Source organism: Molothrus ater, chromosome 27 (assembly GCF_012460135.2).
Source record: "Molothrus ater isolate BHLD 08-10-18 breed brown headed cowbird chromosome 27, BPBGC_Mater_1.1, whole genome shotgun sequence".
In the NCBI taxonomy this organism is placed as follows: domain Eukaryota; kingdom Metazoa; phylum Chordata; class Aves; order Passeriformes; family Icteridae; genus Molothrus; species Molothrus ater.
In genome coordinates this window covers 4678968-4696815 of record NC_050504.2, presented here as the reverse complement: position 1 = coordinate 4696815, position 17848 = coordinate 4678968, and the positions used below count along the sequence as shown (strand labels likewise).

The 17848-nt window shown below is 57.5% G+C and overlaps 1 protein-coding gene across 13 annotated transcripts in view; it reads left to right on the top strand.

Annotated features, from left to right (window-relative positions):
• MAPT (microtubule associated protein tau) overlaps positions 1-17444 on the top strand; it is a 44290-nt gene extending 26846 nt beyond the window's left edge. For 3 of the 13 annotated variants that reach the window (XM_036399039.2, XM_036399035.2, XM_036399033.2), the window contains 9 exons: positions 933-979; positions 3564-3690; positions 4176-4226; positions 4636-4901; positions 8772-8864; positions 9012-9104; positions 12332-12413; positions 12565-12677; positions 14614-17444. In XM_036399039.2, the coding sequence (XP_036254932.1) occupies positions 933-979; positions 3564-3690; positions 4176-4226; positions 4636-4901; positions 8772-8864; positions 9012-9104; positions 12332-12413; positions 12565-12677; positions 14614-14829 (1088 nt within the window). In that variant the 3' untranslated portion in view covers positions 14830-17444. The remainder of the gene's footprint in view (positions 1-932; positions 980-3563; positions 3691-4175; positions 4227-4635; positions 4902-8771; positions 8865-9011; positions 9105-12331; positions 12414-12564; positions 12678-14613) is intronic. The other 10 variants (XM_036399043.2, XM_036399038.2, XM_036399046.2 and 7 more) reach the window with 8 other exon arrangements.
• The last annotated feature ends 404 nt before the right edge of the window (positions 17445-17848 follow it).

Sequence of the window (17848 nt, the reverse complement as noted above, 5' to 3'; positions counted from 1 at the left end):
TTTTTCCCCTGGAGCCAAAGCTCACAACTCATTTCTCCTTGTTCCCTGTGGGATCTGCAGGGTGCAGCTTCCCTCCTGTGCTGCAGGCACTGGCATGGCTTGCACTGGAGCCTGGAACCACAGCAGGGTGGGGAGGCACTGCCCAGAGCCAGCCACCTTCTGATTCAGTAGGAGAAGTTCAATTATTTAATGGTTTTTCCCTTCAAAGGCAGAGATGCTTGGTGGCTGTTTGGCTCCGGCCTTGCTCCGGTTCAGCTGAATTTGGGAGGGGTCAGGGCTGGATTAACAGCATCAGGAAAGGGCTGATCCCCCAGGATGAGTTTCCCAACACTGGGGAGAATATCAGCAGCTTCTCCTCCCAATTAGTTGAAGATGGGGGGGGGGAAAAGGGCTTTGTTATGAGTGCCTTGGAGTGGAAACCTTATCTCCTCCCCATTTCTGATCTCCTAATTAGACTGACCCAGGTGGAAGGGGCAGAGAGCAGCCTGTCAGGAGAGATGGGAATTTACAACAGCCAGGGATAAAAGTGCTCTGCAGCACCAACTGAGGAACCCCTGAAACCAGATCACAGAGCTGCTGGACTGGGGCTTCCTCCAGTTTGGGTCTCTGTTTATATAATTGTTAGAACAAGTGGGTGTTTCAGAGGGTTGAAGGGAACTTTCTGTGCTGAACTGGATGGAGCTGGGTGGAAATCTGGGCGAAATGCTCCCTCACAAACCTCCCTGGTGTGTCTGGTCCCCAGTGCTGACTAACACAGCATCACCTGCTAGCAACAGAAGGAATGTGATGTGGAGTGGTGCAAGGATTTCTGCAGGAGGTGGTGACTTGGTCACATTTCTGAGAGCAGTACTGAGGGACAGGGAACACCCCCAGCAGTGTCTGGAGTTTATGACCAGTCCCAAGAGGTGTAACTGTGTGTTTCCATCTGTCAGGTCGTGTTGACAAGGAAGGGACCGAAGCTGATGAAAAGAAACCCAAGGTAAGCTGAAAACCCAAACCAGGGGTGACACCTGTCCCTGCTCCTGGCTCCTCTCCTGCCCTCCTGCCTCTTAGGAAACCTTCCCATTATGTTCCATTTTTCCATTTGTTTTCAAGAGTGTTTTTGTTTTTTCCTTCCCTCCCCTGGGTTTGGATGGTGCAATCCATGGGTTCTTTGAGGGTGAGGAAATGATCCAAATCTAAATCAAGCACGTGGCTCATGGGGTTGGGTGGGAGGTTGGAGAAAGCATTTTATCAGCCCAGGACTGAAAAGCAGCAGCTGACCTTGGGGCAGGCTCAAAACTGCTCTGGGGACAAGCATAACTGTGAAAAGAGCAAAACATGTAATTAAAACATTAAATTAAATAATCTTGGCCTTGCAGACCATAGAATATCCTGAGCTGGAAGGGATCCACAAGAATAATCAAATCCAGCTCCTGGCTTGCCCCAGGACAACCCCCAAAAAAGATGCTGTGTTGTGTTCTGGGTGAGGAACAGAGTTTAGTAATGGGTAAATCCCAGAAGTTAAACAATATCTGTCACACTGGTAATTTGGAGGAGGTTTAGCTCAGATGGCCATTTTCGTGGTTATTGCCTGAGTGGGATAATAGACGAGCTGAGGGGAAATGCAGTGGGTGAAGAGTTAAAGACGAGGAATAGAAATTGGTTATTTCTCTGTGTACAGCCCTGGCAGTCCCTACCCCACACCCAGCTCTGTATTGCACCTTCTAATCCTATTTAATGTCACCGATCCCGTTTTATTTCCCCTGCCATGCTGATTTTCTTTTGTTTTTTTTTTTTTTTTTTTTTTTTGTTCCCATTTTATTTCATTTCATTTCCACGTTCCAAGAAATCCTCACCTTGCCCTGCCAACCCCCCTGGCTCCACTGCCCCCCTCTGGCACGCAGCCCCTCCGAAAGCACCCGGTGCCTCCAGAGCACCCAGCAGCCCTGCCAGTGCCTCCAGAGCACCCTGCAGCCCTGCCAGTGCCTCCAGAGCACCCTGCAGCCCTGTCAGTGCCTCCAGAGCACCCTGCAGCCCTGCCAGTGCCTCCAGAGCACCCTGCAGCCCTGCCAGTGCCTCCAGAGCACCCTGCAGCCCTGCCAGTGCCTCCCAACGAGCCTGTCCTGCCACCCCCAGGCCTGCCAGCGCAGGGATGCAGGAAAACAGAGCCAAGGTAAGGGACTGGGCTGGGACAGCGGCCAGGGCAGCACCTGAAGGCATTCCTGGCATTCCTGGCTGCTGCAGGTCCTTCCCTGTCCCTGGAGAGGGGAATGTGCTCCCTCCACCCAGGTTTGGTGCTGGGAGGACCCAGCACAAAGGGCTCCCTGCTGCAGGTGTGCCCCCACCCCCCTGTCCCTTCGTGCCCTTCCTTGTCTGGCAGCTCTGTCTGTGTCTCACAGGTGAGTTTGAGCTGTGCCAGAGCTGCAGGTGCTGCGTGGGGTTAGGGAGTGCAGCACATGCATGGCTGATCCTGCAGGGTGAACAGAACCTCAGAGCTTTTTCCCTTTGTGCCATTCAGTCACATAAACACACCCATAGGGAAAGCACAGGGGCTGCAGGTCACAAAGAACTGCAAAATCCTGGCATGGTTTGGGTCGGAAATGAGCTTAAATCTCATCCAGTGCCACCCCTGCCATGGCAGGGACACCTTGCACTGTCCCAGGCTGCTCCAAACCCCAGTGTCCAACCTGGCCTTGGGCACTGCCAGGGATCCTGCTCTGGGCACCTGTGCCAGTCACAGATGCTGGGATTAATTTATCTTCCGTACAAAATTTTGGCAAAACAGGGGAAACCAAAGGGCGAAATTTAGAGAGCAGAGGTGTGACCAAGCCAGGTGTGAGGGTGCAGTGCACCTTTCCTGTGCCCTGCCTGTGGGTTTGGGACACAAGGTGTGAACAGGCACATTCCAGGTGTGGGGAATCCCAGGGAAAATTGGGAGGGGTGCCAGCCTGTCCCTGGCTCTGATCCTAGGGGTGCCAGCCTGTCCCTGACTGATCCCAGGAGTGCCACCCTGTCCCTGGCTCTCTGATCCCAGGGGTTTCACCCTGTCCCTGACTCTCTGATTGAGAGGTGCCAGCCTGTCCCTGACTGATCCCAGGGGTGCCACCCTGTCCCTGACTCTCTGACTGAGAGGTGTCACCCTGTCCCTGGCTCTCTGATTGAGGGGTGCCAGTCTGTCCCTGGCTCTCTGAGAGGTGCCACCCTGTCCCTGGCTCTCTGATTGAGGGGTGTCACACTGTCCCTGACTCTGATCCCAGGGGTGCCATCCTGTCCCTGGCTCTCTGATTGAGGGGTGCCAGTCTGTCCCTGGCTCTCTGAGGGGTGCCAGTCTGTCCCTGGCTCTCTGATTGAGGGGTGTCACCCTGTCCCTGGCTCTCTGATCCCAGGGGTGTCACCCTGTCCCTGGCTCTCTGATTGAGGGGTGTCACCCTGTCCCTGACTCTGATCCCAGGGGTGCCACCCTGTCCCTGGCTCTCTGAGGGGTGTCACCCTGTCCCTGGCTCTCTGAGGAATGCCATCCTGTCCCTGGCTCTCTGATTGAGGGGTGCCACCCTGTCCCTGACGTCCTGCTGTGTCCCCAGGGCCCAGAGGCGCGGGGTGGCTCCAAGACGGGCTCGGCGCGCGCGGGGCAGGCGCAGAGGAACTCCACCAACGCCACCCGCATCCCGGCCAAGACCCCCACGGCCCCCAAGACCCCTCCCAGCTCCGGTAGGTGACGGTGGCAGCGTGTGCCGGGGGCTGGGTGGTGCTGCTGGGCAGTGCCAGGGGTTAATGACCGAACCCAGCCCTCTCCTGGGACTCTGAGCCCTTCCAGGTGCTGCTCAGTGCCTGCGTTCCTGCAGTGTCCGGTGTGTAGGAGAGGCCGGTTTCTTTATCCCGTGGGATTTCCTCAAATTTGGAAGATTTAGGCAGCTCCATTTTTTTTTAATCCATCTGCTCGTTTTCTCTCTGATGATATTCACAAAGAGCAGGGGCAAGAGGATCAATTCTTCGATTACAGGAATGGAGATTAGCCCATTATGCTCAGAGAAGAAAACCCCAGAAAGCATCAGGCATTGTGAATTTCCATTAAAATGGTGCATTTCACTGGATGTATACATATATTTCATACTTAACCAGAGCTGCATAAAACCTTAAATCAATTAATTTTCCAGCTTTATTATGTTTAAGCATCTTTCTCATTCACTAAACAGGCAGAAAGGAGCAGAAAAAGCCACCTCCTGCAGCAGCAAAGACTGAGAAAGGTGATGTTTAAGGGTCTTCTTTTCTTCTTTCATTTCCTTTTCAAACTGGGGACAGTGCTAAGCTGCTCAGCGATCAGCCTTAGTTAATTGCAGAAAATAATTTTGTGCAAGTGCTTCCAAATTTCTGATAGAAAAGTGGTTCTGAGTGTCTTTTGTCTGTAATTCATCGTGCCACGCTCGGGTGGGGAGTCTTACTGACGATCCAGGCAGTGGAGACCATCTTCCTTCTGGGATGTTAGGAAATTGCCTTTGAATCGCAGTTTTGCCTTCAAAATGGAGTAGAAGAAAGCGCAGCCAGCAGCCTCCCCCTGCGCTGGGCTGTTGGGTGGGCTCTGGGACGAGGCAGAGCAGCCCCCAGGGGCAGCAGGGGAGGGCTCCTGACCGGGGCTGTGCTGTGTGCAAACTGCAGGTGAGCAGCCCAAGTCCGGAGACAGAAGCGGTTACAGCAGTCCCGGCTCCCCCGGGACTCCAGGCAGCCGTTCCCGCACCCCCTCTCTGCCCACCCCACCAGCCAGGGAGCCCAAGAAGGTGGCAGTGGTTCGCACGCCCCCGAAATCCCCGGCCTCCGCCAAGACCCGCGTCCCGCCGGCCGCCGCGCCCATGCCCGACCTGAAAAACGTCAAGTCCAAAATCGGCTCCACCGACAACCTGAAGCACCAGCCCGGAGGTGGCAAGGTAAACACAGCCTCTGCTCCTGCTGCGGGGGGGACAGAGTGTGCTGGACGCTGCCTCTGGGCTGGCAGGGCCTCCCTGCAGCGGCACTGGGCACTGGGCAGGGCTCCAGCCTGACTCTGCTCCACCTGGAAGGTTTTTGGGGTTGGATGCTTGGCCTGGAATTCCTTGCTCAGCTGTCCCATGGAGAGCTCATGGTGGTGAGGGTCTGGTGGGGGAATGAGATTCCCTGGTGGTGACAATGCCCAGGCAGGGACAGCAGGCTGTGGGCTGAGGAGTGGCAGGGTCAGGGCTGTGTTTCTGAGTGCCACCCCATGCCTGGAGCAGGGCACAGGAAGGTCTGTCTGCTCCTTCTGAGGGTCTCAGGCTCAGACCCCACATTTTGCCAGACATTGGGATTTTGGATCCAGCTCTGTTGGCAAGGTTTTGGGTTGTGTTGTGCCACCAGGTGCTACACAGTGCGTGGTGGCACAGCCAGAACTGGTGGCACTTCTGTCCTTTCAAACACTTTGCACTCCCAGAAAAGTTGTTTCACAAGCAAAGTGACCTCTGGGCTTGGGAATGAGGGTCTTGGATTAAATTCTGCAAGCCTGGCAGGGGACACTGCCTGTCCTGGGGGTGGCACTGCCTGTCCTAAGGGTGGCACTGCCTGTCCTAAGGGGGCACTGCCTGTCCTAAGGGTGACACTGCCTGTCCTAGGGTGGCACTGCCTGTCCTAGGGCTGGCACTGCCTGTCCTAAGGTGACACTGCCTGTCCTAGGGTGACACTGCCTGTCCTAAGGGTGGCACTGCCTGTCCTGGGGTGGCACTGCCTGTCCTGGGGGTGGCACTGCCTGTCCTAGGGGTGGCAGTGCCTGTCCTGGGGTGACACTGCCTGTCCTGGGCTGGCACTGCCTGTCCTAAAGGTGACACTGCCTGTCCTAAAGGTGACACTGCCTGTCCTGGGCTGGCACTGCCTGTCCTGGGCTGGCACTGCCTGTCCTAAAGGTGACACTGCCTGTCCTGGGGTGGCACTGCCTGTCCTAAGGGTGGCACTGCCTGTCCTAAGGGTGACACTGCCTGTCCTAAAGGTGACACTGCCTGTCCTGGGGTGGCACTGCCTGTCCTAAAGGTGACACTGCCTGTCCTAAGGGGGCACTGCCTGTCCTAAGGGTGGCACTGCCTGTCCTAAAGGTGGCACTGCCCGTCCTAAGGGTGACACTGCCTGTCCTAAGGGTGGCACTGCCTGTCCTGGGGTGGCACTGCCCGTCCTAAGGGTGACACTGCCTGTCCTAAGGGGGCACTGCCTGTCCTGGGGGTGGCACTGCCTGTCCTAAAGGTGACACTGCCTGTCCTAAGGGTGGCACTGCCTGTCCTAAGGGGGCACTGCCTGTCCTAAGGTGACACTGCCTGTCCTAAGGGTGACACTGCCTGTCCTGGGGTGGCACTGCCTGTCCTGGGGTGACACTGCCTGGCTGCAGACCTTGCAGAGCCATAACAAACCTTCCCTGAGTGCTGTGCATGACATTTTGTGTGAGCAGGTACCTCGGTGGCTCTGAATGTTCCCCTTTGGCACGGGGGGAGGCTTTGGGCTGGCTCCTCTGCATCCTGTGAAGTGGCAGCCTGCTTCTCCATGGCCTTTCCAGGCATTTCCCACCGTGGCTGGCGATTCACTGGCTTTGTGCCACCATCCAGGGGGGCTCTGGAGCCTGGGCAGGGCTCTTGGTCATGAGACAGCAGCACATGAGCACAGTGTCCTTTTTGGGGGGCTCAGCCCTCCTGCCCACTTAGCACAAGACATGGGTTTTTCTTCCCACCCCCACAAACCCTGTTCTCCAGGGATTTTAGAAGGAACCCTTGTTTACTGGAAAATAGTTAAATTATTTGCTCGTTCTTTTTAAATCCAGCTTTCACAAGTTGCTTTTTTCCCCCCCTCTCTGCTTCTCTGTTTGTTGTTGTTGCTGAAAGAGTAAGAACAGCTGAATTTGGGACAATTCCTTGCTCTTTGCAGGGGAGAATGGCTGGATGCTCTGCTGGGGATTCTGTAGACTGCTCCCAGCAGAATGGCTGCAGCTGGAGCAGAAGGGGCTGATCCCAGACATTTGATTTGAGGCTGCTCAGAAATGGGTTTGGAGCCTGTTGTCTGTGCAGATTCCAGACCCCCAGGCTGGGCAAGCAAAGGAGCAGCCAGGCCAGGTCTCTGCCTGTGCTGCTGCATGTCTGAGCACTCGTGCTGTGGCTGCATCACCCAGTGAGGCTCTGGCACAGCTGCTCTGGCACAGCTGGGTCCTGATTTGTGGAATGGTTGATGTAAACTGGGACAATCCTGCTGGAGGCACACGCCAGCCATGGTGCCTCTCATGCTGGAGAGCCAGGGCACTGCAGGGAGCTCTCCTGGCCGAGCAGGCTGGGGCTGCAGTGCTGCCGTGGAGGCCAGGTGCCTGCTCAGCTCTGGAGAAGGTGCCACCAGGAGTGTCTGTGCCCAGGGAGGTGACACTGCCGGGGGCTCTCGTGGTGCCTCTCACAGGCTCAGACCTGTGGGCTGTCGCCTGCATTCACACCCGTGGGGGTTGTGAAGGCACTCCAGGGTGTGTGGGGAAGGAGCAGGGGTTGTCTTCACCCTGGGGCTGTCTGGAAGAGCTGCTTGGGTGCCTGAGGTGGCTCCAGGGCAGCTCCCTACACAGCCAGGGGGAAAACGAGCCCTGAGTGGAGCCAGCTTTGTGAGCACGGAGACCAGCGTGCAGGGAAGGCCTTGGGGCTGCAGGGAGTGGCCAGCAGTGGTGCCCATGTGGCCCCAGCCCCACTCCCACCCACCAGGGACGTGTTAGGAATGTGCCACAGCACTGGGGTGGGGCTGCATCCCCGTCCTGGGGCTGCATCCCTGTCCTGGGGCTGCATCCCTGGGCTGGGACCTGGGGCTGCATCCCTGGGATAGGACCTGGGGCTGCATCCCTGGATTGGGACCTGGGGCTGCATCCCTGGGCTGGGACCTGGGGCTGCATCCCTGGATTGGGACCTGGGGCTGCATCCCTGGGCTGGGACCTGGGGCTGCATCCCTGTCCTGGGGCTGCATCCCTGGATTGGGACCTGGGGCTGCATCCCTGGGATAGGAGCTGGGGTTGCATCCCTGGATTGGGACCTGGGGCTGCATCCCTGGCCTGGGGCTGCATCCCTGGATTGGGACCTGGGGCTGCATCCCTGGATTGGGACCTGGGGCTGCATCCCTGGATTGGGACCTGGGGCTGCATCCCTGTCCTGGGGCTGCATCCCTGGCAGCATTTCTGGCTTTCTCTCGGCAGCTGTGGAGGGAGTGTGAGCCCTGTGCAGAGCAGGGCTGGGTGTCCTCTCCCAGTGCTGCACACACAGCTCCTGCTCCCCAGCCTGGCCAGTGGCACCTGTTTGCCCAAGGCCAGGTGTGCCTGGCCCAGAAGGGGACTGTGCTGCCTGGCATGGAGCTGGAGCTGGAGCTGGAGCTGGGCAGGCATTTTTCTCTCAGCTCCATCCCTCCTCATTCCCTGGCTCTGCAGGAGCTGTCTCTGAGCCCTGGCGGTGCCTCAGCCCTGCCTCCCAGCGGGTTTGCTGTGCTGCCCAGAGAGTTCCCTGTTCTGTTCAGTGGAAGGCTCCAGGCTGAGCTGGCTTTTTGGCTGGTGTTTGTGGCCTGGGACCCAGGGCTGCAGCACTCCCCAGGCCTGTCCAGTCTCGAGCTACAACCTGCCCACCTCCATCCTCCCTTTCTAGCCCAGGAACAGACAAATCTGTGCAGCAAGCCAGAGATTTAGATTTTCCTTTTTTGCTGCTGGCCCTGGAAGGCAGGTTCCTGGTTTTAGGGCTGTAACACATGGTCAAGCTGCAGATGGTCATGTTGTTTCTCACGCTCTTTTCTGGCTACTAAAGGTGCAGATAATTAATAAGAAGCTGGACTTTAGCAGCGTTCAATCCAAGTGTGGCTCAAAGGATAATATCAAACACATCCCGGGCGGAGGCAGTGTGAGTACCTTCACACTTTCAATGCTCTATCTTAGTGCTGATGATAACTGGCATGTTGTGTACACTGAACTGCCAATGCTATCTGCAGTGACCCTGCCAGCAGATAGCTATTGGTGACGTGCAATGACTCTTTTCTGGCTACCAAAGGTGCAGATAATTAATAAGAAGCTGGACTTTAGCAGCGTTCAATCCAGGTGTGGCTCAAAGGATAATATCAAACACATCCCGGGCGGAGGCAGTGTGAGTACCTTCACACTTTGAATGCTCTGTAATAATCCTGATTTTAGTGGCATGTTGTTACACTAATCACCAATGCTATCTGCAGCCACGCTGCTGTCACATAGCCATTGGGGACGTGCTGTCATTTAACCCTTTAACCCAAAAATGAACCCTAACGAGTCCTGGACATGCCTGCCATGGACAGAACTAACTGCCCCGTGTCCAAACCACGTCTGTAACCAAACATCCCAGCAACCCCAGGGCTCTGCACTGCCTGGAAGGCTGGAAGCCTCCCGGGCTGTGGGATGGGGCCCCTGGCACAGGGTGATGCAGGAGATGGGTAGGTTTATGAGCAGACCCAGTCCTCATTGCTCAATGTGCTGCTAAATTGGACATGGTCCTGCCCAACATGTGAACGTGCCCGTTCCCATCAGGCAAGTATGATCCGTGCAAATATTAAGTTTCTCCTTGCTAATGAATGTGTCCAGCAGCGCCCACGGGGGCTGAGCCTGAAGTATTGTTGAGCTAATTGATTTGAGCACTGGCATTTCCAGCTGTTCCCACATAATCCAGACTCAGCTTTCAGTTACTGTGCCAGAAACCTGGAGAAACTCCACAGAGGTTGGTGGATTTACAGCTGGAGACAGTTTGGGTCCAGGAAAGATGCTGGGCCGAGGAAGGCACATCCCTGAGACCCCAGGCTGTGTCACTGGGGCTTGTGGGGCCCGCTCTGAGATGTTCCCCATGGATTTTCCTTGATCTCTGTGGACGCCCTCCCTTGGAAACTGAGCCTTGCAGAAGGCTTGGCAGGTGAACACAGGGACACAGCTGGCTTTGCAACCTCTGGCTTAAATTTGGTGTCACTCTGCAGTTCCTTCACAGGCCAGAGGAGCTGCTCTGCAGAGCTCACACCCCTGTGAAGCAGTTCCATGGTTGTTCCTCTTCCTTACTCTGGGGTCCTGCACTGCCTGGGCTGCCCAGGGTGAGGTGGGCCAGGAGCTGGTGCTGGCCACGCATCCCTTGTGCTGTGGCTGGTGATGAGCTGGTCCCTTCCTCCACAGAGCTCACACCGTGGGCCTTTGCAGCTGCTCTGGGTTAAGAATTACCTGAATGTTCATCTGGGGGCTGTGATCCCTCCCCAGGCCCTGCCAGAGCCGAAAACCCCACGGGCTCTGCCTGGCTGCAGCAGCTCTGGGAGCAGGGCCTGACAGGGGCAGTGTCAGTCTGTCCTGGGGCTCCTTGGGAGGGGGGCAGCAAGAGACCCCAGGGCTTCAGAGGCCTTTGGACTTCAACCCATGGCAGCAGCAGCCCCTGCCCAGCCATCCCTGCTCCCAGAGGGAGCTGCCACTCCCTGGGCTTGGTGCCTGGGTTTTGAAGCCTGTGGATGCCCTGACCAGGGGATGCCCCGGGCAGGAGTTGGCCTTGGCATTGCTGATGCTGAGGGTGGGATCCCCAGGTCTCTGGCACTGCTTTCCCAGGCAAACAACTCTGTTCTCCTTTTCCCTTCTTGCTAAAACGGGGAGGATCCTTCTCTGCTCCCCAGCAGGATGGGAAGGGATGACAGAGTCCTGTCTGTCACAAAAGGGACTGGGAATGAGAGCAGAAAGTTCCAATTGCTGACTGCTTGTTCTGGAAACGAGAGGACTTTCAGTCCCAGGTCTCAGTGGTGCCTGAATTGCTGAGAGACCCTTCAGGGTCACAGCTGGGATTAGAAAGGCACCAGCTGCCCTTTTTGGGTCTGTTTCCTACTTTCCAACCAAATCCAGCTCCTCTCCTGCCCAAGTGCATTAAACGTGTGACCTTTCCCTACGCTGTCCCCACGTCTGTGTCCACGGTGTGTCCCCAGACCCTGAGGGGTTGCTTTTCTCCCTCTCTGTCTCCTGTCAAACGTGCCTCCTGGTCTGTGTGAGCAGCAGAGACAAGGCAGGTCAGCAGGGCTCTGTGCCTGGGGCTGTTGCTCCTGCTCCTGGCTCCAGGCTGGGGTCAGGGTTGTTTCTCAGGGCTGTGACAATCACTGAGGGTGCTGGGGCCAGGTGGGGACTGCAGGATGCACCCTCCCCTGGGGCATTTGGGTCAGCCCCAGTGCTGGGACGGGGAGCAGAGGCTGCAGTGGATCCTGGTGCTGGTCTGGGGGCTGCTGGCAGGAGTCAGCTCCTCTGCACAGCTCCCTTTGGTGCTGGCACATCCTCCTGGGGCTGCTGCGGGCGTCACACTGCCGTGGTGCCTGTGGGGAGCACAGAGAGCAGCAGATGCTCCCTGGGAAGGCCAGGCTGTCCCCAGAGCCAGCCTGAGGTGTGGATGATGCATTTTTCCTGCACAGCCCCACTCACCCAGCAGCAGCTGACCCTCAGGGGCTGGTGGGAGCCCCCAGCCAGGCTCCAGGGTGACCTGGGGGGTTCTGGGGGTGTTTTGTCCCCCTTGTCTCCTGCTCCTGCCGTAGCTGCCGTGTGTGTGCCTGCTCTGAGGCTCCTCCCTGGTGTGTGGCTGCTGCCCAGCCCTGCAGCCCCGTGCTGTCCCTGTGTCTGTCCCGTGTCCCCGTGTCCGTGCCACGAGCGCTCTGGGGACGGGGGGGGATCCCTGCAATTGCTGGAGCCCACCTCAGAGACATCGTGGGCAAAGCACAGCGAAACAGAGCTTAAATGTCACAAAATGCTGTTGTGGTTCAATACTTTATAATTTTTATAATTGCCATTTTAATTTCTATGATGTGAACTCCAGATATTTAGATTTTGCTTTGCTTTTTTTTTTTTTTTTTTAACCCTTATTTCCGTTACAGCATTTTTCAGAAATGCATATTTTGGTCACTCTTTTGAAAGTTCTGTGCACATTGATCATTTCTGTTCTTTCAGTTTTTGTGGACATAAGCTTTATGTTTTACACCAGAAAAGGTATTTATTTTTTACGTTTTTCTCTCTGGTATATCTCCTCCTTTTGGATGATGTGTATGCAAATCTTAAATTAATTACCACTCCACTTTCTCTCTCACTCGAGCACTTAAAAATTGCCTCTACTCCCCCCTCTGTGGAGAGGTGATCTCGTGCATGCTGACATGTTAAGAGGCTCCTGCACACGGGCATTAATGATCTCCCATTTCTGATGGCAGTTTCTTTGGTGTCATTAATCCTCCTGGGGCTGGAGCTGTCCTTTCCCTCCAATCCAGCTCAGGTGCTGCTGTGTGTTGTGCTCCCCCTCCCCAGCTGCCCGTGCTGGCCTCCAGCTCATCCCCTTCTCCTCTCTCCTACGGGCAGGTGCAAATCGTTTACAAGCCAGTCGACCTGAGCCATGTGACATCCAAATGTGGTTCCCTGGGCAACATCCATCACAAACCAGGTACCCTTGGGGCTCAGGGCGGTGGGAGAGGGGCAGAGGGCTGGGCAAGGGCAGGGGCTGAGGGGAGGCAGTGACTGGAGCGCCCCAGTGAGCCCTGCAGTGCTGGGTGCTGCTCCCAGCTCCTGAGCCGCCTCTCACGCTTCTCCTGCAGGTGGTGGCCAGGTGGAGGTGAAATCTGAGAAACTGGACTTCAAAGATAAGGTGCAGTCGAAAATCGGGTCCCTAGATAACATCAGCCACGTCCCTGGAGGAGGCAATAAAAAGGTAAAGGGGCCCTGGGGACAGGTGTGTGCTGCTGTGGGTGTGAGGGGACAGGGGACAGAGCAGTGGCACTGCCCAGGATGGCCCCTGAGTGAGCACGAGCCTGTGACAGCCTCTGCTGTGGTTTCCTGCTCTTTCTGCTGCCTCTGGAGTTTTCTGTGTCTCAAACCCTTCCCACCAAGTGTCACCATCAGCGAGTCCCGTGCTGTGCTGCTGCTGCTGCTGCTGCTGTGACACCGAGCTGGCAGCTGCAGAGGTGTTGGATCCCCAATGAAAGTGGAGCATTAAAGGCTCAGCTTTATTTAGAGCAGGTGACTTTGCAGCAAACTGGCCCTTCAGAAGGTGATTTCTCCTTCCTGACCCAGGGCTCTGTGAAGGGAAGGGAGTGTTGGGGGGTTAAAGTGAGACACAAAAGGCACTCGGGTCAGGGAAGTGAGCTGGGGCTGAGCTGTTCCCACCAAGGCTTTGATGGTGACTTCAGTGAGTCTTGGCCAAGTAAAACAGCCCCACAGCTGGGCTTCAAGGCCACCAAGTCCCCAGCAGGCAGGGGGGTGAGGACATCAGGTAAGCACGGAGCTGAGACTCCAGCCTGGCCACACACAGGGTTCAGCTTCCCCGGGGAAAAGTGGGTTTTATCTTGCTTGTTTTTGCAGCACTTTTGTCTCAATGGGAGGGGAAGGTTCTGTTTCAGCTCCTGTATTTTGGCACTTTGTTCTTGGCCACGTGCTCTCTGTGCAGCTCCAGCTCTCACCTCCAGCTGGCCTCTGACTGCGGGACCGCTTGACTTCCTTACCCTTCTCTCTGCCGTGCATCAGCTCCCCTGTGCTTCACTGAGCCTTTTGCCATCGGTTTTGTGATCCAGTGATGGCTCTGGCACATCCTGGCACATTCACTGGGCCATAGTTTGAAGAACTTGCCTTTTTCAGGGGAGTTTCTCTGCAAGGCTTTGACCCAGCAGCGGCATCACCACCTCAGCCTTCCAGCCTGCTTAGGCTGCCTCTCCCCTGCCTAAACCCAGCCTGGAGGAGGTTTGGGTGTAACTGAGTCCAGGTGCAGCTCTGCTGCCCCTTTCACATGTCCCCAAGCCCCTCCTTGCTCTGTGACACACAGATCCACACTGGACTCACAGTCCACAGCTCTTTAGGCTGAGCTCTGGTTCCTGTGCTGGGTGTGCCATGGGGAGCTGGGTGCTCTGTGCTCTGCCCAAGTCCCTGTGCTCTCCTGTGCTGTTCCTGGAGTTTACCCCCCTGGCTCCAAAGGCAGCCACTCTTCTTTCTATGAGTCAGTGAATGGCCCTGTTTTTCAGATCTTTTTCTTCCCAGTTTTCTATTTCTTTTCTATATTTTTTGTCTTTTTCCTTCTGGCTGGCATTTCTTGGATCATGGTTTTTGTTGCTGATGCATTTTTTGCCCCCCACTGCCCTGGGTGGGTTTCTTCACCTGTAGAGAGAGAAAGGCAAGGAAGACAAGACCTGGACCCCGAGCCCAGACCCCGCTGGGCTCCAGGCCCTGGTGCTGGAGCCACTCAGCCCCATGGAGAGCCAGCCCCCGGCCTTGCACTCGGCTGGGGAGGGCACCTGTAAGTAGCAAAGCAGATCCAGTTCAGCGGGAGAGGGGTTTGGCTCCTGGGAGCAGCAATGTGGGCTAAGGGGAAGCTTCACATGCCACGTCCCCCCATGATCTGTGCCAGGGGAGTGGGAGCAGCCCAGGCTGTGCCCTCTGCGTTCTGGGACCCAGGACCTCGCCTGGGGAGGATTTGGCAGCATCCAAATGCTCAGGTCCTGCTGTTGCCTCTGGTGCCTGGGACATGCTGAGGCCTGGGGACTCTGGGTCGCTGCTCTGAGCTCTGCTGCCACCTCCCAGCAGCCGTGTCTGAGCGCGCACCTGGCAGGTCCCCCTGTCCCCGGCCATGCCCCTGAGCGCCCTCCTCTCCCTCACAGATTGAGACTCACAAGCTGACCTTCCGCGAGAACGCCAAAGCCAAGACCGACCACGGCGCCGAAATCGTCTACAAGTCCCCCACCATCTCCGGAGATGCCTCCCCGCGCCGCCTTAGCAACGTCTCCTCCACCGGCAGCATCAACCTGGTGGACTCCCCCCAGCTGGCCACGCTAGCCGACGAGGTGTCCGCCTCGCTGGCCAAGCAGGGCTTGTGATCGCGGCGCGGCGGCCACCAGGAGAGAAGACGAGGAAAGGAAACGAAAAAGAAAAGAAACAAAAATAATAATCTGGCCTTCTTCCTCTGTTCCTTTTACAGCTGCTTCCCCGTCCCTAACTGGTTAATGATTTAACCTGCTTTTACTGTTCATTCAGCTCTAGCTCCAGGACTTCAAAATCAGTGACACTATGAGGTACAAAACCTCCTCTCCCCCTGCTCCTCGGAGCGCACAGCCCGTCCCGTCGCGTCCCCGCGCTCCCCCTGCTCCTGCCCTCGCTGTCCCAGCCCTGCCCGGGGCCCCCCGGCGAGGCGGGGAGGGGGCCCGAGGGGCGGCCACAGCACGACGCTGACCCGAGCACCCCGCACCAGCACGGGGCAGCGGGTGGCCCTCCCGGGAAGGGGCTGTGACCTGGCCCAGCTCGTGTCCTGCCGCTGGCCGGGCTGGGTGCGCAGCCAGGGCTGCGGGGAGGTGCCCTCCCTCCCTCCTTCCCCGCGTTAAATTTGCCTGCTGATTTGGAAGAAACCTTTTGTTTTTATTTCCGAAAGCCGAGATGTGTATGAAGATAACGGCCCCCTAACCCGCTCTCAGCTCCGGCAGCTGGAGTCCCGGCGAGGCCGGGTGCCCGCTCCGAGGGGCCCCGGGCGGCCGTTCCCCTCTCCGTGGCTGTGCTGGAACCGCTGAGTGGATGAGTAGAGGCTTTTCCCCATTCCTTTGGCAGCCCCTCGTGTCGTAGAGTAGATTTGTCTGTATATGCTTGGACCGTGCCAGGGTGATTGTTTTCATAAACGAGCATGTGTTTGAAAAATAAATGCTGTAAGTAGTTTTGAGCTGCCCCGCGCCGGCTCCGCCGCAGCCCAGCCGGGGGCCCGGGGAGCTCGGGCGGCTCCGGCCGTGCCCAGCCCCGGTGCCGCAGGAGGAGCCCGGCACCGCATGTCTGCCGGAGGAGGGGCACCCACAGCTCCAGGGCTGGGATGGCTCCTGGATTTGGGTGCAGCTTGTGACATTTTTGGGTTGTTCTTTTTCTTTCCCTGCAAGGTCAGCTCAGCGATGGCGGAGGTGGCAGCTCCATGGCTCTGCTGTGCCGGTGGCAGCGGTGAGACCCCGGCCGGACGCGGGGGAGGCGGCAGCAGCTCCCCCAGCCCGGGGCCAGCGGCTGCTCCCTGGCACTGAAGCCCCTTTGCGGGCGCTCCCCGGTGTGAGTTGGCAGCGCCTCACCCCTCACACAGCACTGACCACCCCAGCACACTCGGGGACGGGAGCCGGTCGAGTTATTGCTTTGGCTGCTCTTGTTCCTGTGGCTCCCTGGGGAGCACGAGGAGGTCCCGTGGCTGTCCCTGCCTGCCCCTTCCCTCTACAACCAAAGAGGCCGAGATGCCACCAGTGCAGCTGTGTGTCCTCCTGCCCTGTCTCCCCCAGGGGCCCCAGCCGAGCTCTGGGGGTTCAGCTGGAGCTGGGAGGGCAGAGGGGGCCCCTGCACCCCCGGGCTGTGCTGCAGGGAAAGCCGTGCTTTCCCAGCAAGGGCTGCAATCCTGGTCCGACAGGGCTGGCGGGGGTCAGGGCCCCTGGTTGTCCTTGGGGTGGTGGCTGGGTGCCACCAAGGCTGCCAGAGCAGCTGTTCCTGGGCAGAGTAGCAATTCCTCCCCGGACAGGACCTGTGGGAGCTGTGAGCCCCCTCTCGCCCCTGTCCCTCTGCAGGGCTGGGCTGCCGCAGGCCTGGCTGTGGATGGACGTGGTCTGGGGGGTCCAACCCTTCTCTGTGCAGCCCCAGGAGCTGCTTTATTGCTGGGGAGAGGCTGGTCCAGCAGCACCATCGTGTCCAGCTTGTCACTCGCTCCGTTCACTTGACTCCATGATTGTAAGACTCTGTGCTCCGTCCCTGACTCTGTAGCGCTGTAGGAGCCGCCGCGCTTTTTGTCCTTTGTAGAACGAGCAAGTTGGGAGAACCCTCAAAGCATCACCTCCTTACCCCTCTGGGCTGCAGGACAGGGTAGCTGAGCTCACCCGTCCTGTGCCACCCCTGTCCCCTCCGTGCAGCCCCGGAGGGACACCAGCACCCAGGGTGGGATGGCCTCGGTGTGCACCGAGCTCCAGTGAGCAGCCCCTTCCTACTCTGAGTGTCCTCAGCCCCGGCTGTTGTCCCCCCCGGGGGCTGTGGGGTGCCAGGACAGCCCTTTACAGCCACCACGTCACCCGCTGTCCCCTCCAGCAGCCCGAGCCACGTCCCCTGCCCCAACCCTGCCTTCAGACCCAGGCCCGAGGGTCCGGTGAGCAGCCGGACAAAACCTGACCCCCGGCTTCTCCTTTACTCCACACACATCTTGGGTCTGAAAAGGGTTAAAACCGGCACTGATTTAAAAAAAAAAAAAAAAAAAAATCGTATTTCTGCACTCCAAAAGATTCTGCGTGTTAGCCAAGGTCGGTGCCAGCCTGTGTGGTGTTGGCAGCCCCGTGCCCCCCGCGCCGCGCCGGGGAGGGGAGGGAAGGTTTGATCTCAGTGTATCATTCTAGCTTAGCTTCTGTCTGTGGGTGTCCATAGTGTATCGTGTGTTTAACAACTGGTTTACACTGTTGCCGTAAAAGTGAATTTGGAAATAAAGTCATTACTACGATAATGATAATTGGCACCTCTTTTGCATGGGGGGATGTGGGGTGGGGGATCCATCCACAGAGTCATCGACTGGGGCAGCACCGAGGGGCAGGGACTGGGGTGCAATTTTTTACTTTTAAAGCTCCCGCGCTTCTTCCTGGGGCACAGAGGGGTGCAGGAGGGGTGACCCTGCCTGCCAGAGCCAGGAAGGACCCAACAGTGCTTCCCTGGATGAGAACCAGCAGCACCCAGTTAACCCGAGAAATGTAAAATAACCCCCAACCCAGGGGTTCCTCCTCTGGCTGACAATAACTGCTGGAAAATAACATCACACAGGAAAAAAAGAGGCCACTGAAACGCAGGAGGGAAGGAGCTGATCTGAGCGCACTGAGGGCCCCTTCCCAGTCTCAGCCCAGCCTTTCACACTCA